A 24861-nucleotide genomic window follows, 5' to 3' on the forward strand; every position below is an offset into this window, starting at 1 on the left:
ATTTAAGCGTTTCCTTTCTCTTATCAAATATGAATAATACTTTTGCATATGCCTTCTGTTGACGGCATTGAGAGATGTAGTTATGAAAAACTGCCGCAATCCTGTGAAAAAATGTCATTTAAGATATATGATAAGGTAGCGGAAGCTGTCGTAGAAACTGCTGTGAAAAGATATCAGGGCTGACGTGAAAGCGGAAGGGGCCCAAGGTTGCTAATCCTCTTCTGGTGAGTATGTTTTAGGCTTAATTTATGTATCTACAGCTCGTAACTGGTATGTACAATCCATGTTTGTTTGTAAACATTTCATTACTAGAATATTTTGGACTAAAATGCAAAATGTTAATGTATTAAAGATTAGAATGATAATCATGTTTAGTCAAGATCGGGTAAATGCATGGCATTTTTGTCGTGATTTTCAGAGTAAAAATATTTTGTTGATCTACTAAAATTACAATTTTTAAAATTATGGTAATTTTAAGGCAATAGACATAATGTAACATTCATTTTAAAGCAAATGATTGCGATAATAAAAACATCACAGGATTGTTTGCATTGAAACACAAAAATATTAGTAATTTTTATATGTTAGAAAGTTATTATTTGATAGAAAAAATGAGACGTCTGTTTATTTGTATAATAATAAAAGCAATTTCCATTTGAAAGTTTTATCACTATTTAATAAATAATTTTTAAGATATTCATGTACAAATGTCTACTTTTTACGATATTTTTAAATCTAAGTTTAATTTGTAAATAACATGAATAACTGCATTAATAATCAACATCGAATGTTTTATAAGAATTCGAAATGATAATCTCCTTGGTTTTGCTCATTTTAGTTTAGAATCATTTTTATGTTTTCCCAGATAATTTCGTAAAGTGAAATTTGATGCACCTAAAAATAGTTTTTTCATTCAGCAAGCATTCAGTATTGAACAGGTAATAATTGAGAATGCAATGAAAATTATTCTTTGCACTCTCTTTCAATATCTTTTTCTTGTATATAGATATAATGAAATATTTTAAACTCCAGAAGGAATGACAGTAAGGGAATCAATAGAAAATGGGACTTTTCAATTTAAACAAACACCATTTAAAGATATACTTTTATCTTTTGATTTATATTATTAAGCAAATATTTTCATCGAATATAATGAATGACAATTATATGTTCAGAAATGCCGATGAAATATTTTGAAATTATATTTAGTTTTTGAAAATAATATTTATCTTAACATTTTATTAGCTTTAAAATTTATAAAAGTTATAATTTGGTCTAAGATATAAATCTTAGAATATGCTTTCAACAATTCATTAATATTTAGCATATGTTTCTCCGGTTGTTAATAAATATTATTAGGTGCGAAAATTGGGATTGTACAATACAGACGTTTCTGAAATAGGATGCTAATTATGATATTTGAAATATATATTCATTTATGCTATTTTTCAAAAAATATTCATTTTATTTTCTAATTACCAATAAAGATGGAAATCATACTACAATTACTTATATACAATATATGCAAAAATCATTGAAGATAGGTTGTCACAAAAATTGGAAATACAGATACTGTTAGTATAAAATTAAAAAAAAAAAAAAAAGCTTTACTGAAAAAATGACTTTTTTGACAAAAATGGTTCAAAAATCAAGTAAGAAAGTGAATAAATATTCCACAGAGAGAGATACGACTTTACTTACCTATAAAAGCTCCTGGAATCTGTTTCACTTACTCAGTATTTCTTGGAATAGATATACACAATGCAGAATCAGCATTTTACTTAGATGATTTATATTTATCGAAGGATGTAATTGTTTGGAGAGATCTCTCCTCAAAACATCCTGCTCTGTTTTACTGGGATTTAAATCTGGGAAGCTCGATGGACATTTTACTTGAATGACACCAACATATTTAAAGCGGTGTCTCTATGAAGCGAAAACGGTGTATTTTATCTTGAAGTTCCAAGATATTTTTTTTCACAAGACCCATTCTTTATTATATTACAGCAAGTTGGTATACCAACGGGCGTAGTGTAGTATTCCCAGAAATTTTATAGCATATTCTTTAATAAATGTATTTGTGTATTACTAATTATATATTATTGGCGAACAATAGTTATAAATGAAAATATTTGCTTTAACTAGAACTTTTAGCTAGAACATATTAGCTATATACATTTAGCATACAACCTTTGACATTTTTTAGCGCTGGGCTGCAGTCAATGGAAAAGCACAGAAAAATCGAATATGTAAATTAAATTATACGCCTGCCTCTCTACTTATTAAAATCAAAATTTGACGCAGAACTACAATCATAATCGGAAGATCATGCTAACTTTTCATGATTTAAGTCATTGTGTTTCTCAATTTATTGTATTTACATGCATGCAAAAGTAATGACCGATAGGTGGTCAATCCTTTGATAGATTTGGGTCACATATTGATAAGAAGGTACATTTTAGATTCTAAATAGGTATAACAAATTTTATCTCTTTAAGTTTTGTAGTTATTAAATTCACTTCTATCCGAACAGACTGTCTTCCGCTGAATGTATTTCGTTTAAAGTTTGACAGAAGCCCTCAAATTATTATTATAAAGTCCATATACCAAGTTTTATCCGTTTTAAGCAGTTTAAAGTTTAAGTTTAAGTTTAAGCTTAAGTTTTTTTTTCAAGCAGTTTAAGTTTTTTTTTGTTTTGTTTTGTTTAGAGATAGATAAACAAAGTATTGTGCTTTTAGAACTTACGGAAGTCTGAAATGTGCAGATTCGTCGAATTCTCGAGTTCGAATTTTTTGACGATTACAATACTTTCTCTATACTTTGTATAAAAGAAAATATAAAAAGAAGGAATTTTGGACCAATGGATTTTCGGAATAGACACACACATGAAGAAGCGGTACATTCTGGTAATAGCATTCGCAAACGCTCTATTGAATTTTCTATGCCGGAGAACTCTTTACATGGCATTGACCTACAATAGTTACGAAATATTTACTTTTGGCGAGAATTTAGCATTTTTACCGGATTTATCGTATCTTCCTTGGCGATTAATCCCTGGCATGCAGTGAATAGTATCCAAGAATCGAATTTGTATTTCAGACACGTTTTTCTCACCCGATTGAAACAAAAATTTGACACAAAACTTCACTTATAGTCACAAAATCCATACCAAATTTAAGTCCCTGCATTTTTGAACTATCGCGATTACATGCTTATGAAAGTACAGACTGACGGACAGCCAAACTTTAGATGGATTTGTCTCAAAATTTGATAGATTTCTATAATATAGAAGTTAAATCTATGTGCAGAATTTTATCTATCTAGCTCTCTCCATTTTGTAACTGTCGAGTTAACTTATATTCAAACTGCCGGACAGAAGGACTTCCTTTGAACAGATTTTTTCAAAATTTGATGGAAATCTTTAAATATGGTGTAAAGACCAAATATCATCGTTCTAGCTCAAATCGGTTTTGAGTTATCTTTGTCACACACATTTTGGACATTATCCAAAAATGTGTTTTTCCAACTCAGAGAGGTCTAAAACATGGAGATTCGTCAAAACCTCAAATTTGAATTTTTTTTGACGATTAATATACTTTTTTTATACTATGTATACGATAATGTAAAAAAACAATGAAAGTTAATGATATTATGATTCAATGCAAACTCTCCTTTCGTTTTAAATATATTTATTTTCACAACACGGCACAGAGATAATGAGGCTATTTACAGTAGAGAAAGTTATTCTGCATAGAATACGTACATAATATTGATGAAAACTTATATAAATACTATTAAAAAGCGTAAGTTAACGTAATCACATCAAAAGAACAAATCTTATTCCAATTTTTTCCGTAACCTAAACTAAAAAGAACTTGCCAGATTCCAAGTTGGAATAAGCTAAGAGTAGAATTAAAGAAACAGGAAATACAAAACTTAATGATGAGTGGCAACAAATGATGAAGATAAAATATATAGAGAGAATAAAAATACATTAATTACTTTCCGGGAAAACTTTTATGAGCAATGGTGAAGACCTCAAATCTTTTCTAATATATTTATAAGAAAATTTTGGGAACTGACTAACGAAAGAGATATTTATTTAACAATAGAGTGAATTTAAAATTTCATCATTACACATTATTCGTAAAATCAAATAATGTAGTCATCGTAACTGATTTGCACCATGAAATAAAAAAAATACTCTTGAGGTTAAAAACACGTGACGCAGTTTTAAATTCATTCAGGGAACTAAAAGTGATATGTTTACAAAATATTATAAAGAAATAAAAATATGAAATTTGTGTATTCGTCATGTTCAAATTACTCGGATGAAGTCTTTAAATATTTTAACTGTAAATGCCATCCAAATTTTTAGGAAGCTGATTTTGAAATTAACGAGGCAAGTAATTTTTCATTCTGAACGTCAAACATATATTTTAAATTTAATTAAGTTTAAATTTAAAGCTAAATAAACTTTGGCATTCATTCCAAAACACATTTAGTCTTAGATTTCAGCATAGTTTTTAGTGCAGATTATCATAAATTCTGTTTTTAAATTACATTACTAACATTTGCTTTAAATTAAGAATCCTGATTTAAAATTCTGCCATATTTCACCCGTGACAAAATTTGAAGGCAGTGAAATGTTCATGTTTGATGAAATAATTTTTAGTTTTTTTTTTAATACTGAAAAGTTTTGTTTGGCTTGAATTCAGAAATTCTTTGCATGGAGGAAAAAATATATAATTTCAAAATAATATGTTATTAATGAAGTTATGTTATTATACATCTAGTGGACATTGAACTAAGTTGAAGTGGTAATTAAGAACTAACAATTTTATGTAAGTATCATGTTGCTCTTTCTTCATTTCTGATTGCAAATGAACGAATACCGTATTTTTAATGTAATCTGGTTTGTGTTAGACTTAGAACTGGCTATATAAGCTTAATAGTTAAAACTCACTATTAGAATAGTTGATGAAGGGCATGACATATTCGAGACAAAGATCATTCAATTTCTAAAATATTTGATAAAATGGCTTTTCTTGTTCCACGATTGTAAGGATACATAGAAAGAGCGAAAAGATGACTTTTAGATAAGCTGTGGAAGTCTTCAATGATTGTGATTTTTGAAAAAAAAAAATTGGCCTTATCATATGCAATTAATGACTTCAAATTTTAGCCTAGATGGTCAATCTTCAAATGGCTGATTGAGGGATCGCAGAATGAGCTGCGTAGTGTCTATTTATTTGTAAGGCCACAACAGTCAAAATCCACAATATTTTAATTTCTGTCATTGCGTCATTGCGAACATGTCTTATAGTATAGAGATAAACGTGGACAAGTCTCTGATGATTGAAAACAGAGCTTCGATTCTTAATTATGACTTTATCATGCTTAGAAAGTCAACCATCTAACTCTCCGACCCGCCCGAAGGCACACGGATTTAAACCATAAAACTGAATGACCGGACCGCCGCAACAGCAATTGACGGGAACTGTGGTTGAGTCCTAAAGGCCATCACCGGCCACGGTACAACCCTCCCCGAAGGAAGTACGTCCCGTCATCGATGGGAGGAGCCAGATCCCCCACCTATTAGTGTACCCTCCAGGGTGGCGAGATCCAACCACCATGCCGGAAACATCTCATCCTCATTTCGAGGTGCCCCCTCGAGGGACCATCATGCTTAGTAAATCAAAGGTTAATATATAGTTTAGAGCATCCTTTCATTTCACTAAACATGCCCAAAATATTAAATTAAAAAATTGATGATGACTAGCAATAATTGTTTTCAGTATTGTTTTTTTGTCGACCTTGTTGATTGGCTATCTGGTATTGTTGGCATCCTTGGCGAGGCGAAGGGGTATCCTAAACTAGATTTCAACCCATCTAAAAATATGACTTCAACTTCTGATGCCATAATACTACAAATCAGTTAGGATTGTACAAGATTATGAGGATTCCTTTTTTTTTCATTAAATCTATGGCCAAGAATTCTTATTCTATGTAAATATGTAATTCGCATACTAACTCGCATCCCATTTTTTTTTTAAATATAGAATGGAAATAGATTGAATGAGAAAAACGGTTAACAGTTTTTGTCTTGATGGCTTGATTGAAAATTATTTTCTTAAACTCTTTCTGTTGAAACGGACGCATAGTAATTTGGGCTAAAATTTTATTGAACATTTTTCGTATATCCTCCAGCCCGGTCACCCTCAAAAGGATTGAAATATATTTTAGTGTGTCCCTTCAAATTGCCAACAATGTCAAATCGTCAATGCAAAAAAAGGCTATTTAGGGAAACATCATCAGTTAAGTTATCATCGAAAATTTACTAATGCACTATTCTATTTGATTGTTTATTTTTCCAAATTGGTGGGATTTGGGTACTTATATTGGCGGAATGTTTAAGGGTCACGTTTCATAAGATTTTCTATTAATACATGACATTATACAATATCTCCCCGATGCTGTTCGATACTTTGAATGCCGAGCTATATTGTGAAAGTATTGTAACATTTTTTTCGGACATTTTGTGTTCACAGGATTTCAATCAAGAAAAAAGTTCAAGCATTATTATCAGCATCATTGACTGATTTGTAGTTAATTCTGGCAAACACTATTATCTAGTACTCATTCAGAGATTCGTTAACTATGATAAGATGCATATATCCCATGTATTGCGATTATAAGTCCATCACGAAACTGATATGAAGCTTTTCTTTTGATGCAAGGATAATTCTGCAAGGATAAACAGTCAAACAATACAAATTTCTGCTTGAAAATATGTATTAAAACTTTAATTTTGATTTTTTTCTGATTGACTTAAGCTTCTTGATACTGTATGCATGTTATAACATCACTATTAATTTTCATCTTTTACCGTGCTCTGCATCCCTAAAAAATAATGAGGTTGTATCATTTCATCCTTCATGGTGTTCTTCAGTTATAATGATCAATACGTATATTGCATGCAAAAAGACTATTCCGGTTTTTCATTAAATTTATTTGAGGACTTTTTGGAACAAGATGCAGCACTTGTCATCATTGCACCAATTTTTAACTTGAAACCGTGCTTTTAGTTCAATAAAACTTCCGCAAATGTATCAAGTATAACATCCGTACGAACTTATTCTTACGATACATAGTGGCGAACATTACAACATTTCATCTCATATGGTTAATGTATTTGGCATACATTTTGGCTATCCTTGAGCCAACAAAAAAGCAATAAGTTCTCCAATAACCTTCTCAAGAAGCTTTTCATATACTAAAAAATTTTCGTAGAGTAATATCTATTTTCTTTTCTAGTTTCTGCTCATTTGCTTGGTGATGTCGCAGGAGCACACACCACCACCCCCTCCTTCACAGAACGCAAGTTTCCAACGAGAATCGAAGACCCCTCCTTCACAGACCGCAAGTTTCCAACGAGAACCGAAGAAAGATGAAAGTTCATTGCCAGTGGTTGGAGCGGAAGTTGCAGAGCGCGCCAGGGAATTCCTTACGTGGACTTTTAAAGATGTCTTCGACTGGAATCCAAGATACTTTCAACAAATTAGAGGGATCCTTAACATTATTGAAGTGGTAAGTTAAGTAATTGACTGTCAAACAGCACTGAATAGAGAGCGGTGTTTGTTCATGCTGCAACTGAATTTTTCAAAGAGATGTGCAATTATTTTAAATTATCACATTTGAGAAATCCAGCTTATTGAATATTTGATGGTAAGCACATGCACAGAAGCAATATAGGGTACTTGTAGAAAGATGGTTAAAGATGGTATTTGAAAATTTGTTAATCGTTATGCTTTTTAACTTTGTATGCTTATAGAAAATGCCACATTTCACAAAATGTAAACTATCACATATCATTTTAAAGAAAATTTAATGCTGATTTCAATACAAAAAGCAAAATTCAAATATTTGCAACATAAAAAAAGTTATTTTTCTTTAATCGGAATAACAAACAAAAGATGAAATGGATTGTAATTTCTAACTTTCCTGACAAATCACTATTCTTGTTCTGGGAACCAATCAAATGTTAATCACTGCTAGCAGAAGCTGACATCATGTTAGAACAGGTCATTATTGGGCGTTGTTCTGTAGAAAGAGGACTGTTTTTTATGCAATCAAATTAAGTTATAAATTTTGTTAAACTTTTTAATATTTAGTTGGAGTTTTTGTAGGTATTTCTAATATTTAATCAAGAAGCATTGACATCAAATAAAAGAATAGATTGGACATCTAGAAAGAGAACTAAGATTATTGCGTTAAATGTATGTGGTCTTTTCTATGCTAAAATTGCAAGACAGGTGCGTGATTCAGTGACTTCATATAGAGTCCGAAATTTTTGTTTACGATGCAAAAGACATGCAGCTAAATATCGGCACTTTCTTTCTATGCGAGATATTACAAAATTTAATTGGTTTATTCTCAATTTTTTTAGGCAAAAATGTGCGTGTGTTTATTTAAAATGCTTTTGAAACGTTTCAATTTAGAAGTTTTTCGTTGATTGTTCTTTGTTTTTACTTTAAATTAAATCATTTGTTATATGTTAAAATGAAAACTTGTTTGCACTTCTCGGTAATGTGTTATTTACATTGAAAGTCGGATTTATCAAGTAAAAGTAAGGCGTACTCTCGATTGCTTGAGCCACTGTATATACATTGAAACATTCGGTTGGTTGGTTTGTTGTGTTTATTGGCGCAAGAACCATATATGGCCATGCTGCGCCAAGAAAATGATAGGATTATAAGAATATACGATTAAAAAAAGTAAAATAAAAACACACCATGCATGAAATATGATAATTTCAATATGAAAGATATAAATTTTTGAAATTTTAGTTGATGGAAAAAAAATATTCAAAAACAGGAGAATGCGAAAACGGTGATTAAATAGATTAAAAATATATAACAATCATAAATTAATCTATATGTGAATATAGAATTGAATAGCTTTTATAACGGTGAAAATATTCGGTTGGTAATTCTCTCTCCAAGTCTGGTAAAGTTAAAAACAATGAATAGAAGAAACGAATACGATGAAAATTAAAAGCAGGTCATTCGACTAAAATGTAATACACTGTAAAGTCCAGCTAACAAGTGGAACACGTCGCTGCTTTTTCATCATGAATTAGATGCCTGTGAGTGTGGCGAGTGAGCCCTATGCGGATTTAGTTTAGTTATATTAACGTTTTGTTTTAAAGTTATACTAAGGCTATTTTAGAACGGACTTCGTAATTTTGAACCGCGGTCAGACGATGAGGGCGACACTTGAGCTGGCACCTACCTCTCCACACTACACCAGCAGGAGGATGTTTGACCCGGACAGATTTAACCTACACTAGACCCGCTTACACGACGGTACTTCGGAAGGTACTTTCCGAAGCCGGGACCTTACCACCAGGCCACTGCCGCCCGTGTCTTATAAGGAAACGTTCGTTTAAAGAAATAACGATAGAGTTTAGATCTAGTGCGGGACGCGGTTTCCTGGTGGTAAGGTCTCGGCTTCGGAACCGGAGGGTTTCAGGTTCGAGACCCGATTCCACCGAAGAACCGTCGTATCAGGGGGTCAGTTGCACGTTAAATCCGTCCTGACCAAACGTCCTACCACTGGTGTGATGTGGTGTGGAGAGGGGGGTGCCAGCTCAGGTGTCGTCCTCGTCATCTGACCGAGGTTCAAAATTACGAGGTCCGTCCCAAAATAGCCCTAGTGTTGCTTCAAACGGGACGTTAATGTAACTAAACTAAACTAAACTTAGATCTAGTGCACGTAAAAATCTCATTTAAAATTTGCTCTTAGCATCAGGATTTGTTTTCCTTCTCCGATTCTTTGACATTTTTAAAGTTTAATATAAAGTTCGAATGAGACAACTTTCTGCACATTTGAGTTATAATAAAAATTACAATCAAGTTAATTGGTTCAATGCTGCAGTAGAATTTTTGAGATCTCTCCTTAGTTATAATGAACATTGTGTTATTTATTCTTTGCCATATTTACAATGAAAAGAGATTCTGAAATTATTACAGTTTAATCCGTTTTATCACTTATAGATCCTGAGTATGTTTGTAATGTCATTGATAGCGTCGGCTTGTCAAATGCAGCCGTATGTAGAAACACGTGTCACCGGGTTTTACTGCAAATCTAGTGACACATTCTTGTTTGCCGTCTCGACTAGCGCCTTCTTACATTCCACACTGTTGATGGTTTGTTGCTTGCTGTCGAAGAAAACGGAGAGCAGGCTGTGGAGTACCTCATATGTAAGTTGCTCATATACATCTATATTGAAACTGATTGATAATCACGGCGTTGTTGAGAGTTAAAATATTTTCAAGTCTGCTTGCTTAATAAAATATTTTTTTTTTTGACAAAAATTTAATAATAGAGTCGTTCACTTTTTCCCGTGTCGCCCGATCCCTTAGCTAGTAGCTAAATTCCATTTCTTCTTTCCTGACTGGTATGTTTCTTGAAATTTTAGAATACCTTTTTTTCTCCTACAGTTACAATAGAAATTCTTTTTTATCTTGGCTTTTATTATTACGATTCGAAATTCTTACAAATATCCTTTTTGGGGATTTTTTTTTTGTGTTATTATCTGATTTTTCTCACGAGAATCTCTCCTTTCGATAGAAAAGGGAATCGGTAACTTACTCAGACCGTATAAAAATCTATAAAAATTGAGAAAAACACCGCTTTGTTATTAAATCAAAATCGTAGATTTGCTAAACGCGGAGATTAAAAAATATACATTATACTGTTTAAGACCAGGAATAAACATTCAGGCTTAGAACTCATGCCCAAGGAAAGCAATATTTTCAATAATAAAAATTTAACAGTGGCGAAAACATGATAGTAAAGAAGGTGATGGAATGTAAAATTGGTCGAATTTCATTACAAAAATAGAAAGAGTTAATAAAATTTGTTTAAAAGTTAATTTTTAACCAAAAGTAAAGTAACCACGTTTCAGATCTCCCAGAGTTCGAAAAACACATTTTTGGAAAATGTCCGTCTGTCTGTTTGTGAGAAAAATAACGCAAAAGCATTGTAAGCTATATAGTTGAAATTTGGTATACGGTCTTTATACCACATTTGAAGATTTCTATCAAATTTTGAGTGAAGTCTAATCAAAAGGAAACCCTTTCCGGTCCTTCGAATATAAGTTAATCCGATAATCACAAAACGAAGAGAGCTGGATAGATGAAATTTGGCACATGCATTTATCATCTGTAGTGTGGACACCTATAAATTTTGAGTCAAATCCAACTACCGGTTATAAGTCTGTACTTTCAGAAATAAGTAAACGCAATAACTTAAATATATCAAATTTGGTATGAAAATTTATGACAAGTGCAGGTTTTGTGTCAATTTTGTTTCAATCGGGTGAGAAAAACATGTTTAAAACATAATTACGATTTTCGGACAGTATTAACAGCACGCCAGGGATTAATCGCCGAAAAACTCGCCAAGGATAGCACACGATATATTGAGTAAAATTCCTACATTAACGCCTAAAGTTAATATTTTGTAATTATTATACGCCAGTGCCATGTAAGGCATTTTATTCTGGCATGAAAAATGTATTCGAGAAAGTTTTGGATCATTCCTGCTGATTTGAGATTTGTACTTTAAATTAACATTCTTTTGGCGTAGCTTAACTGGTACCCATCCTTGTATCATAAAAACACAACTAATCTGTTACTAGAAATAATACAAAATAAGCCTAGATTCAAACTGTTTCAAAATTGCAACAAGATAGACGGATGCTAATTGTTTGTTTTTATATCATAATTGTTGTTGTCGTTTCTTATGGCACTTGCCATAGACAAGCCCGCTGTTACGAAGACAGCGATTTTAAGCCGGTGGGGAAAGGGTCTCTTGTTTTTATAGTAACGCCAACTAGAGCCAAGAGTACGACTTTTCTATTCATGCATCACTCTTTCGCTTGCACAACCTCTTTTTACAGGAGGGAACATTCACATATAGAACACCGGAAGAACAACCATGCCTAAACCGGTACTCGAACCCAGGACATCCAGATCACGGGGAAGACGCGCAACCCCTACGCCAGAACGCCGGCGTGTCATAATTGTAGATATGTAAAAGAATTTTCACCTATCATCAAAAGGGCATACTGAAAGTTTTGTCTACTACGGCTTGGGGAGCAGATCGACCATCCATGCTTCAAATATACAAAGCTCTCGTTCTATCTAAGATGGATTATGGCTGTGTTATTTAAGGGTCAATCAGAAAAACAGTTTTACAGAAATTAGACCCTTTTCACCGTAATGCTCTCAGACTGTGTTCAGGAGCCTTTAGGACCTCTCCAGTTCAGTGCCTATATGTTGATTGCTTTGAGACTTCCCTTGAATTTAGGCGAGAAATACTATCTCTGCACTATTATTTTAGAACTGAATCAAATACACAACATCCTTTTCATAATTTTAAACTCCGGCCATTCTTAATTAGAATATAGGAAGCGAGGAATTTTTTTTATACCTGTTTATTTTACTAGAATTCATAACACTCTCATGGACCTAAATCTACTTCACCTGCATGCAACACTCCAACTGGACAATACTTTTTCTTCCATGGATAATTCCCAATATACAATATCTAAATCCATTTGAAGGGTTTACTAAATCTGACACTTCAGATTCTATTTATAGACATTTTTTTTATGAACATGGGCATCACTATAATGATTATATTGCAATATACACAGATGGATCAAAAACATCTGATAATGTCTCATTTGCTGTTATTTTCCCAAATGCAGCTTTTCGTTTAAAATCCACCTTTCCTGTTCAGTTTTCACAGCGGAGATAACTGCTGTTTTATTTGCCCTAGAAAAAAATGTCCCACAATCTACAAGAGAAATATATAATTTACACTGATTCATTAAGTGTTGTACAGTCTCTACAATCATCTCATCTTCATTCCAGAAAATCACCCTGTGGTTTTTAAGATTTTAAAGCTTTTTAATAGACTTTACCCTCGGGGATTTACTATTTATCTATGTTGGGAGCCTTTTCATGGAAGTATTGGGGGCAAAGAGAAGGCGGACAGTGCCGCCAAATTGGCTACTACTGCAACAAATATTAGTATCCCTGTGAGTGATTAAAAAAAAAACACATAACTTTGCTCTACTTCTCAAAATGGCAGGCGTAATAGGGTCTGTTAACAGAAAACAAGCTTCATAATGTTAAACTTTGTGTTGAACCTTGGCCATGTCTTCCAAATAGAAAAACAGACACTATCTGAACCCGTTTGCGCATGCGTCACACTAGATTCACCTATCGCCATCTATTTTTTGGAGAAGAGGCACCAATATTCTTGCTCTCAATGCAATTGCATCATGTATGTTTACCATATTCTCAATTAATGGACAAATTTTAGTACTCAACGTTAGATTATTTTAGAAACTTCACATTATCTCTTCTACTTATCAAAACACCACATGCTTTTTTGAAATCAGTAAGTTTTTATCTCCATATTTAAGTATTCTTCATCTTTTTCAAATGTTTTTACATTGCTTTCTATATCTGAAATATCTATATTTTAATCCTAAAAAATACAGTTTGGCGCAGCATAGTCAACACCATGGCCCTTGTTCCAATAAAATCAAAAAAAAAAAAAAAAAAAAAAAAAAAAAAAAAATCCAAATCCAAAAAAAAATCATCAAAAGGACAGGATATCTATCCACATAAATGGGAGTAAGCCATTTCAAAAATGTTTTGAATTAGAAAAAGGAAATTTTATATATGGTATTCACATCAATATTATTAAATTTTATCAAATTTTGGAAGCAATCGATCTATAGAAAACGATTCATAATAAATATATGATTTTCTTCAACTTATTATAAAGCATAATTGAAGAAATGGAGTATTATGTTAGCATACGTATTTAAAAAGAAAGACATGTTAATTATTACTTTAACTAAATAAATTGTCAGCATCACATAGCAATTATCATATATTAATTAATTATAAATAGTACGTAGAGATAGTTTGTTTAATGATTGGTCTTCCATTAGTAGCAATCGTGAGTTATATTTAAGATTAAGGTTAAGTCTAAAGGTTTTGTCGCCAAATTTGAGAAAAGTTCGCCAAAGGAACATGCTCACCAAAATTATGTAATTTTGTTAGTAGCAAGAAACAAAGCTCTGCTTGAAAAATATTCATTTATCGTTTTGTAGGGATACATTTGAGATCTTATGGATTATTATGCACATTTGGTGAGTTATGATTTTTTTAAAAAAAGAAGAAAATTTAAGCTTATTTAACCATATCTTAGTATGTAATTAGATAAAAGAATTAACACATATTTAATAAAGTTTTTGTTTTACTTTTTCGTATACGTAGTATAGAGAAAGTATTGTAATACTTAAGATTTTAGACCTCCCTGTGTTCGAAAAATACATTTTTTGGGAAATGTCCGTCTGTCTGTTTGTCTGTGACAACGATAAATCAAAACTACTTTGTGCTAGACGGTTGAAAATTGATATATGGTCTTTACACCAAATTTATCAATTTCTGTCAAATTTAGAGTATAATCTGTTCAGAGGAAGTCCGTCTGTCCAATTGTTCGAATATGAATTAACACAATAACTACAAAATGAAGGCTAGATAGATTACACAGATTTAATACACAGATTTGACATCTATAGTTTATATATCTGGCAAATTTTGAGCTAAATCCAACTATGGGTTGACTGTCTGTTGGTCTGTACTTTCAGAAATATGTAAACTCGATAATTAAAGAAACACAATGACTTAAATATATCTAATTTGGTATGAGATTTGGTGACTACCAGGGCAATTTTTTTTATCAAATTTTTATTTCAATCGGTTGAAAAACCATATCTAGAACACAAACTTCTTTTTCGGACATTATTAATGCATGCCAGGATTAATCGCCAAATAACTCGCCAAGGATGACACAACAAATTCAATAAAAATACTAAATCCATGCCAAAAGTTAATATTTAGTAACTATTGTACGATAATGCCCAGAAAGGTGATCTTTGGCATGACAAATTTATTAAAGAATATTCAAGAAAGTTTCCGGGAGACCATTCTCGCTGGTTTTCTTTTAAACTTGAAAAGAAATCTACAGTTTTGGAACCTATCATTTGAAATTTAAATTAAAAATAAAAATTACGAAAAGAGTTTTTTTTTTCTTTACAGGAAGTTACTTTCTATGTATTTTATTCCGTGCTTTACTTCATGTCCTCAGTATCACTGACAAGCAATGTTATAAACAGAAATAAAGGAAAATATGAACAAGAAGAAAGCTACAACAATACTCTAGCCGGAGGGGTAAGTATAATTAAATCTGAAGTAGATTTAATTTAATTTAATGTGTTTTAAATACTTAAAATAAAATTAATTTCAGTTTGCTTGAAAACAATTATAATATGTAGATTTAATTATTATTCTTGTCTTTGGAAGCTTATTTCGTGATTCTGTTGTTTATAATTTGGTACTTGTCGATTTTAACGGCGACGAAAACGCGCCAAGAAAAAAATCTCGCCAATTTGGCAATTACAGTTGTCAAACTATATAGCATGTGATTCGCACGTTCAAAATTTTTCATGATAAATAATAAAGCATTTGAGTATATTCTTATCATTTGGCGACATTTTTTCTTGGCGCTTTATGGTCGCCGTTAAAACCGAGAATTACCCATCATTTTAATACAACTTTTAGTATGTATTACTACTAAATATCAATAGGCATGATAGCGTTTCAGGATTGATTCATGTGTTTTTATATTTTAAAGAAGAACTCTGAATTATAGCAATTTCAACATGTACTCGGAATGAATATCTGATCTCCTCGTAACGCGTGTGTTTATAGAACAAATTTAATGAAAAATATTGTTGTCAAGCAGATATAAAATATTTTCAAAACTTTACCATGTTTTGTATCCGCGGATTCGCCTAGGTTTATCGTTAAGAGAAAAAAAAAGAAAAATGCCTATTTATGCAATTTTCGAATTCTTATATTCGATCCCTTAAAAGGCGTTAGTATTATCAGTCTTAATTAAAGACCATAAGATAATTGCTACCCTAAGACTTTCGAATAAATCAAATTCTTAGTCTCATCATTTTTATATGTATATTTAAAATATTTATTTTTGAGTGCAAACATTGGAACTTGGCTACATATATTTTTTAATCGTGGGTGAAATATGGATTGAAATCTATTGTATAGTGTATATATATATATATATATATATATATATATATATATATATATATATATATATATATATATATATATATATATATATATATATTCTGGCTCACTATTCTAAATTTGTCTATCTTTTCTTTAGTCATTAGAAAAATGTTATTTTTATTCTAAAATTTTTATATTTTTTTGAAGAAATTAAATTTGATTATTCCTATTAAAATTTTTTATTTTGTTCAAAAATAAGATATAATCTAACAAATTTATTTTTTAAATAAACTTAATGAATGAAATGAAATGATTGAATCTCTCAATATTATCTTTCATCAATGAGACCAAATTAAAATTCTTATATTTTTCAATCTTACTTTTTTTATCATTGACTTTTATTTTTTAATATTTTTTTTAAATCTTCAATATTATTTTTTTATCAATTAAACCAAATTATTTGTCTTATAAAACTGCAGTATTATAGTGTTTCATTTCATTTTATTCATAAAGTTTATTTAAAAAATAAATTAGTTAGAAATAAATCTAATTTTTTTTAAAAAAATAAGATTTTTTACTAGGATACAAACATATTTAATTTCTTTAAAAATCATAATAAGATAAGATTTTTTAAAGATTCATTCTTCTTTTTTAAAGATTCATTCATTTCATTTCATTCATACAATTCACTAAAAAAATAAATTGAATAGAATAAATCTAATTTCTTTAAAAGAATAAGATTTTTTTCATAGTATATAAACATATTAAATTTCTTCTTCTTCAAAAAAAAAAGCTTTTTAACGATTTAAGAATAAAAATAAGATTTTTTCAATGACTAGAGAAAAGGGAGGCAAATTTAGAATAGTGAGCCAGAACATGTATAAATACACTACTTACACTACTCTTTATTGTAATATGGCCCCTACGAACTCAAAGGATACCAAGTCGCCAACATAAAACTGAGGTGTTTGGTAAAAAGGATGGAGCTAAAGTAAAAACTGTACTGAAGCAGTGACATTAAAAAAATCAACAACCGACAGTTTTACCAGAGAATTAAAAAATATAATCATATAAATATTTGATTAGCTGGGTTTGCTCTACATTACAAAGTCTGCATTTTGAACTTTTAAAGGCATTGATTTCATTGGATTCTGGAAGTGAAAATTTCATCCTACCGGATGTATTGGCAATCGAATATTATACCAGAGCTCATTGTCGTGGTCATGGAATCTGAAGGGGGTTCTGACAGAATTTTTTTACTTTAAAGAGACATCGTATGGTTTCACTAGGCGTCTGAGTGGGCACACAATAGATTGGTTAGCACACACAAAAAATTTTTTGATGGTAACACAAATGAAGCAGACTAAAAACTGATCTTGATTCCTATGACATTTCAAATGGGCACATGGTATTTTTTTTATTTTTTACCTTGAATAAGCATCCTACGGCTTCGCCAATTGCAAGAACCGGAACATAGTTTCTTTAAACCATAGAAAGTAAGGATTCTGAAGAAATTATGGATGAAGTGAAGAATAGTGTTCTCCCTAGTTTGTCGCCAATATGGCAACCCATCGGAACGCTCTTCTAGCAACCCTAATGCTGTTTTGTTTACTATGTTTTGCAATGGTTGAGATGTACATGAACTACAATTATATTATAGAAAATGTTAAATTAAAAATATTAAAAAAATACCGATTAAAGATTTTAATTTTGTTCTTTATTATAATTAAAAGTTTATTAAATAAAGAAAATTAAGCTTATAATTAAAAGTTAATTATTTTCTTCTTTCTTTTTTACTAATTTACTAAATACTAACAGAAAATATTTATTCTTTTGCAATTTTTAATTGTCCATATACGCTTTAAAAAATCGTCTGAATTCTTAATTTACGAAATCGTCTGCATTTTCACTTTAAAAGACAACTGCAATGGAATTCTTTGCAATTCTCGTAATTCTTTTGGTGTTCTAACGGTTGGTTTCCTTCATAATTTGTTATGTCGGCAATTGTGCAAGAATGGATGTCGGGTAAATGTGATGGAAGACAGTATTTTGAACCTGCAGAATGGATGAAGGGTGAGTGGAATATATTTTTTACGAGTTGATGAAGTTGGGAAAAGGATGTTTGAAATTTTGTATGAAGAATGTTCCGATTGCTTCTTTCTCCGTTCTTTCCTTTCTTTTGGTTATGTACTGTTTCTGTTATCCACATAGTAATTATGTTCAATGTGCTAGCGAAGCTACTAGGTTCCCTCTCCCACTGCTAGCGAAGCCGTAGGATGTTTTTTAAGTTAAAAAATTCTGCCCGGTGCCTTCGACAGAATGGAAAAATAAAACAATACTTATCAGTAAAAAGTCCTAATTATATGGCGGGAAATGGTAACCGCAACTCTTCCACGAAAGTATTTGTTTATTTTGTCCGCCATCTTTATTGGCGATTTGGCATTGTTGGCTCAGCAGGGGGCACACTATAATTTACTTTTACCAACGTTGAACTGAAAAACGCAATGACTTAAATATATCAAATTTGGTATAGGATTTTGTGATAATTATTGTAGTTCTACGTCAAATTTTTGTTTCAATCATTTGGGGAAAATCTCATTTAAAAGATAAATTCGACTTTCAGATACTAATTACGGTATGCCAGAGATTAATCACTAAATAACTTGCCAAAGAGGACACGGTATATTCATTAAAAAGGCTACATTCGTGCCAAACATTGATATTTCTTAACTATTGTACGCCAGTGCTATGCAAGGCGTTCTATGGGATAATAGCTTTATTAGAGAAAATTCGAGGAAATTTTGGGGAGAGAGCTTTTGGGGAGGGCACACTAAAATTCACTTTTACCGAAATTATCAGAGGACAGATACACACACACACAAAAAGCTAAATAAACATAAGCCGGTAGTAACATGACTATTAATGACTTTATCATTGGCACCATTAACTCCTTTAAAACATCCACTCACCTTTATTCTGTTTCTCAACCGTCAATGATGTATCGAAATATCGAGGAAAGCATGAATTCAAGGAAAAAATTCCTAACAAGTTCTACAAATTCCGTTCAAATGACCGTGATATAAAGACAGTTTAAAAAAAAGCTAAAGAGCAGACGATTTTCATTGAAATAATAAATTCCAAAATTCGTTCATTAAAAAGCGGAAAGAAAAAAAATCTTTTTGGAATTTATGTCAAAAATTACTTTAAAATATTCTTATCATTATTCAGAATTATTTTATTTAAAAAATGGATTCAGGATTTAATTTAATTTTTAAATCAATAATAGTTTGATGTTTTCAATTTTGAGTTACCTTAAAATTCGTGTAGTAGATGAAGAACTCAACAACAAAGTGTTTAATTGAAGAACTGCCAGTTGAATTATTCCATATGATTCTTTAGATTACATTAGTGGCAACAAATTAAAGCAGAATTTAATCGAAATATAAAGTTAATGTTAGATACTTTAAGATATTAATTTTTTACCTAAGAGAACACCAATTTTAAAAGGTTGTTTGATATGTAAATGGTTCCTTGATGTTTCCTTGATTTAAAATTTAATGTAATAGCACTCACAGACAATTTAATTTCAGATGTTACTAAAAAGGTTCTCCAATAATTCCAAATTTTAGGTAAAGCTCAAATAAATTATTCTCGTGGTGCAAGATGCAGCATGCACTGAAAGAAATATCAACGCGCATGAAAACAACCATACTTTTTTTTAAAAAAATATTTTAGATTGACATTATTTTTTGTGAAAATATTTTTGGCGTCATACAGATTTTATAATCAGTTTTAGTATACAAACTATTTTAGTTAATCAAATAGTGAAGATCCATTAGTGCAATTTTGAGATCCAGTGATATGATATAATGGTTAACTTCTTGAATTCTAACAAAATGCATGAATAAAGGTAATTAAGAAATTTAGACGAGGGCAAAAATCAGTTGTTTCTTTAAATTAGAAAATCGTATTCATTCACATATTCATTGACATATAAAATCGATGAAAATCTACACTTACATCAAGTTTTATCCGTCTATCTCAAAGCATTTTTTTTATTTATGTTTGTCATAGACATATTGATAGAAGGACAGACAGTCATATCCAAAAATGTGTTTTTTAAACACAGGGATATCTGAAATGTAGAAATTCGTCAAAAATCTCGAGCTCAAATTTTTTGACGATAACAATATTTTCTCTATACCTACTTACGCCGGCGTCCTGGCACAAGGGTAGCGTGTCTTCCCCGTGATCTGGGCGTCCCGGGTTCGAGTCTCGGTTTGGGCATGGTTGTTCTTCCTGTTCTATCTGTGAGAAGTGTGAATGTACCCTCCTGTGAAAAGGGGTTGTGCAAGCGAATGAGTGATGCGTGAGTACTCAAATCATACCTTTGGCCCAAGTTGGCTCAACGATAAAAATAAGAGGCATTCCCCCTTAGGCTTAAATCGGCTGTCTTTGAACAGCGGGCTTGTGCGTGGCAAGTGCCATAAGAAACAACAACCTCTATGCAATAAAGTAAAAAGTGAATCAAATGCTGCATTGCAACGTGCATTTCGTTGCCAAACTTATCAAAAAGCTGCCTCGTCATTAACAGATTTACAGCTATGCAAGAAATTCATAGAAGTTAGTTGTATTTGCTTAGGAAAAAGCACTGGTCGTCTCTCAAGTGAGATGAAAATGTCGAGCATATCTGAAATACTTTCGATTATAACTATAAGAAGTCCATAAGCAGATACTTTGGAAATTAGCAACCAATGTTATGGCTTTACTTAAAAGTATCTGTTACTCATTAAGATCTCTCCAGCTAGGAGGTACCTCATATGAGGAAGAGAATCTTCCGGAATGGTGATTGGTTCTCGCCACCCGTGTGGATACAGAAATGGTAGGAGTCGACTACCTCCTTTCGATGACGAGACGTGCTTCCCACAGGAAGCATTGGGCTGTGGCCGGTGATGGCCCTTTGGACTCAACCTTAGTGGAGCCCTCCAGCCACTGCTGTCGCGGTTGGCCGATAATTCAAATTTAATCCGAATACCTTAATTAGGCGCGGCGCAGTAGCCTCGTGTGGTTACCCTTCAAGATCTAGAAGATTGAATTTAATCACCAGGTTCGAGGTTCAATTACCAGCTACTTCACTTATGGCAAGAAATGGGTTTGCGATTCGATATATGTCCCGCACGGAATAGCACTCATGCTGAAAAAAACATTTTAAACTTTCCTTTATACAGTGATGTATAAAACATTGTGACACATTTTATGTGTCTCTTTCTATTCATTCGTAAGAAATAAACATTTTTTTATCTGTTTCTTCTGTTTGAATAAACCTCTGTACTTAACAGAACAGTTTTATATTCCTTACATTAATTTTACGTTCTTTACAGGTTTTCGGCATCTTCGCCTTCCTCGTTTATGGACTCAGTGCAGCATGGTTTTTTATTCATCACAAAAATGTGGCAAAACAAGAGAGTTCAGAACCTGGCAGCAGCGTATGAAATATTTAGAGTGAAATCCATAAGAAAAAAATTGAGTCGGAAAATCAGAGAACTATTTTAAATTAATTTTCTTTTTTATTAAGAATTTTTTGATTTTATTTTTTCCTATTAAAAATATTTGGTGTATGATTGTAGGAATAAATTGAGGTTGAACAATAAATATAGAAATTATTGTGATTTGAGCGGAAAGTAAAACTTAGCAAAGATGAGTTTTGTTATATGTTGAATTCATATGATGGGACAATACAAGAAGTCATCGCTTACAATGTACAATTTCATAAATCAAAAATTTTGATCGATTGAAACTCAACCCTCTACGTTTTTTTATGTACACAGTTCGCAAAGAGGCCGATCTCACAGCGAATAACTCCAAAAAGACATAATAAGTATAAGACAATTTGTTTTTATGATACTTTTTCAAAGCTCTATGAGATCGATCTCCGTCAGCGAAATCACGGTTTACTTACTTATTTATTTTTTTACATAATGTGTGTGAGATAATACATCTTTTTTTATTTTGTTTTAAAGTAAAAAATAATTTAAATAACAATTTGTTTAGGTTTTTTTTTTCCTTAAAAAAATTGTGTCAAGTCACTGCCTGCTTTTGTTTTCTGTTACAAATTCTCCGGACAATATATATCCACGGCGACTGTCCACTGTCTGGACAGTCGCTTCAATTATTTTTTTTTATTCATGTGAGGATTTTCTTTTGTAGTTAAAAACTGCAGATACTGCATACCAGAAAACATAAGTTGTACAGTTGAAATCTCGCGCCACTGTTCAGTGTGTGAAATGGACCACATTTCTGACGTGCTATGTTTGCTTATTTTCTACGCATGTTGTAGTTACTAAGAAACACGCCAGAAAAGTTCCCTCCGAGCACATTGAACGGTTGTGTTGAAATTCAACCTGATGCACTGAAGTAGTTGCTTTGATTTAGTGGCTAATGAATTACGCGTTGGATCATATCTACAGCTTTTCAAGTATGACTTGAAAATTTGTAATTTCATTTTAGGTATAAAGATCTTTAAAAGTAAAAATTTCAAATTTAGAATGAGAAAGTATTTTCCTATCCTAAAAATTAATCAATTTAAGTAAATGGATTGTTTCGGTAGCCGATGTGGAAGAACAAAAGACTCGAAGATAATCCATTTTTTTTTTTTATCAAATCACATGTTAAAGCAATAAAAATGTTGTTCTAGAACAGTGTTTCACCAATTTTTTTTTATCACAATATGAAATGGCAAAAAGGAATTAAAAAAAAAGGTTCTTATAAAATTATAAACACAAACAACAAAGAAATTGTGTACCGATAATGATATGCAAAGAAATTGTATGATTGTAGGAATAAATTGAGGTTGAACAATAAATATAGAAATTATTGTGATTTGAGCGGAAAGTAAAACTTAGCAAAGATGAGTTTTGTTATATGTTGGATTCATATGATGGGACAATACAAAAAGTCATCTCTCATAATGTACAATATCGCAAATAAAAAATTTTGATCGTTTGAAATTTACTACATGGCCTTTTTTCACATCCTCTGTAGCACAAATATATTGTACAATTTTGTAGGATATTAAATAATATTCGGAGTACTATACCCTATTGTTGAATATTGAATACAATAATATATCACACGATATTGCATAATATTGTTGAACATCGAATGATATATAATATAATTCAATATTGTATAGTATTATTGAATTATATATCATCGCATAATATTGTATACTACTGTTGAATAGTGAATTATACATAATATCGTTCAATATTGTATAATATTGTTGAATAATATAATATAATATCATCCAATATTGTATAATATTGTTGTTAAATAATATAATATCGCACAATATTGTACAATTTTTGGCAGCATGCTATGCTACATTGGATTGCTAATAAAGGCCATGTTGCTAATGTCAAAAAATAAGATGGCATTTGCGAGTTAACTTCCTCTTTTCCTCTAGTTTTACCATTGCTATTAATAGAAACAAGAATGATAACTTTATATGTACATTTGACTTTATTTTTCTGAAGATATCATCGATATTTCTGGAGATTCATTTACAATAAAGTTCGTGAGTCCGATGGAAATCTTTCATCGTTCCTACTTTATATTACTACTTATTGATTCGTCATTTCTTAAAAATGATTTGTTATGGGAAAAGCACTGCACAAATTTTTCAATGTCTTCATTGTGTTAAACAATGGGAGAAGTGTGCATAGCCCCTGATCACTAGTAATTGGGCTAATATTGGACCATACAAAATTTACGAAAAAGTCCGAAAATGATCTCTACACTATTATTTGTGATTGTATGGCCTCGAGTCAATACGCCAGAACTTTTTATCGCTTTCATGTGGATTTGTTCTATGGCTTCGTCAAATCTAATTTCAGATCATCAGTTGTCTGTATGAATGGTTGTAAAACATTCAGTTTTAGAGAAAGGCAACATATATTCAATGTTTATGATAGAAAGATCACAGCTTTCTGACATTTCACCCTATTTTAATTATTTCATTAAAGTGTCATATGGAATTATTGCACTCATAGTTTTCCCATTATTATTGTGGATGTAGTAACCATGAGTTCAATAAAATAGAATAGCTGTTAGTCTAAGAAGTTCTAGTTTCTTTGTAATTTCACTGAAAACGTAAGCAATTTCATTTTCATAGCTTTTAAAAGAATCATTTTGACAATGCTGGTAAGTATAATTAAGATTTCAGCATTTTGATTCACACTTTCGTTTTCCTTTATGTGATCCATTTAGTCTTATAACGAATTATTTTCTTTAATTCGTAACACATTTACACAGCTATAAAATTTTATTTTATGATGTTTGTTCTAGATATTTTAGTTTAGGATATGTTTAATAAAATCCCAAAATAGCTTTTTGTGAAAGTCGCGATTTTTACACAGTTTGTATCTTAATTATTTTGTTGTTGAAGTAGTTTGAATTTCAAAATTAATAAATTTACTCAATTTTAACTTTATAATTAAACATTTTCTGTAAATGGAAAAAAATTGATGTTTTAATCACAAGTTGGCAAGAGGCCATGTGCAATGCTTTTAGAGTGCAGGATCTATACTAAAAACATATTAAAGAAATCAAAAGTAATGGACTTTTTTGCACAGCAAAATCTGCTTTTTGTAACAATTAATAAGGAATGAGA

General features: G+C 31.2%; 1 protein-coding gene across 6 annotated transcripts; it reads left to right on the forward strand.

Annotated features, from left to right (window-relative positions):
- Window positions 1-106: 106 nt before the first annotated feature.
- On the forward strand, window positions 107-22786 carry LOC129972277 (uncharacterized). Of its 6 annotated transcripts, none has more exons than XM_056086359.1 (6): window positions 107-224; window positions 7318-7363; window positions 7406-7590; window positions 10059-10265; window positions 15195-15326; window positions 21572-22786. In XM_056086359.1, exons 2-6 carry the CDS (start codon window positions 7339-7341, stop codon window positions 21680-21682), a joined length of 660 nt encoding a protein of 219 aa, XP_055942334.1. In that variant the 5' UTR covers window positions 107-224; window positions 7318-7338; the 3' UTR covers window positions 21683-22786. The 6 variants fall into 6 exon arrangements, with proteins under 6 accessions (XP_055942334.1, XP_055942332.1, XP_055942333.1 ...); XM_056086360.1 differs by lacking the exon at window positions 107-224 and adding an exon at window positions 253-270; XM_056086357.1 differs by having other exon boundaries at window positions 109-224; window positions 7318-7590.
- The last annotated feature ends 2075 nt before the right edge of the window (window positions 22787-24861 follow it).

Source organism: Argiope bruennichi, chromosome 6 (assembly GCF_947563725.1).
Source record: "Argiope bruennichi chromosome 6, qqArgBrue1.1, whole genome shotgun sequence".
NCBI classification, from domain to species: Eukaryota; Metazoa; Arthropoda; class Arachnida; order Araneae; family Araneidae; genus Argiope; species Argiope bruennichi.

Coding starts and splice junctions, on each gene's coding strand:
- LOC129972277 (XM_056086355.1), top strand. CDS start 5,635: ATGCCGGAAACATCTCATCCTCATTTCGAGGTGCCCCCTCGAGGGACC. Junction 5,704..7,317: donor TCATGCTTAGTAAATCAAAG/GTTAATATATAG, acceptor TTTCTTTTCTAG/TTTCTGCTCATTTGCTTGGT. Junction 15,327..21,571: donor ACAATACTCTAGCCGGAGGG/GTAAGTATAATT, acceptor CGTTCTTTACAG/GTTTTCGGCATCTTCGCCTT.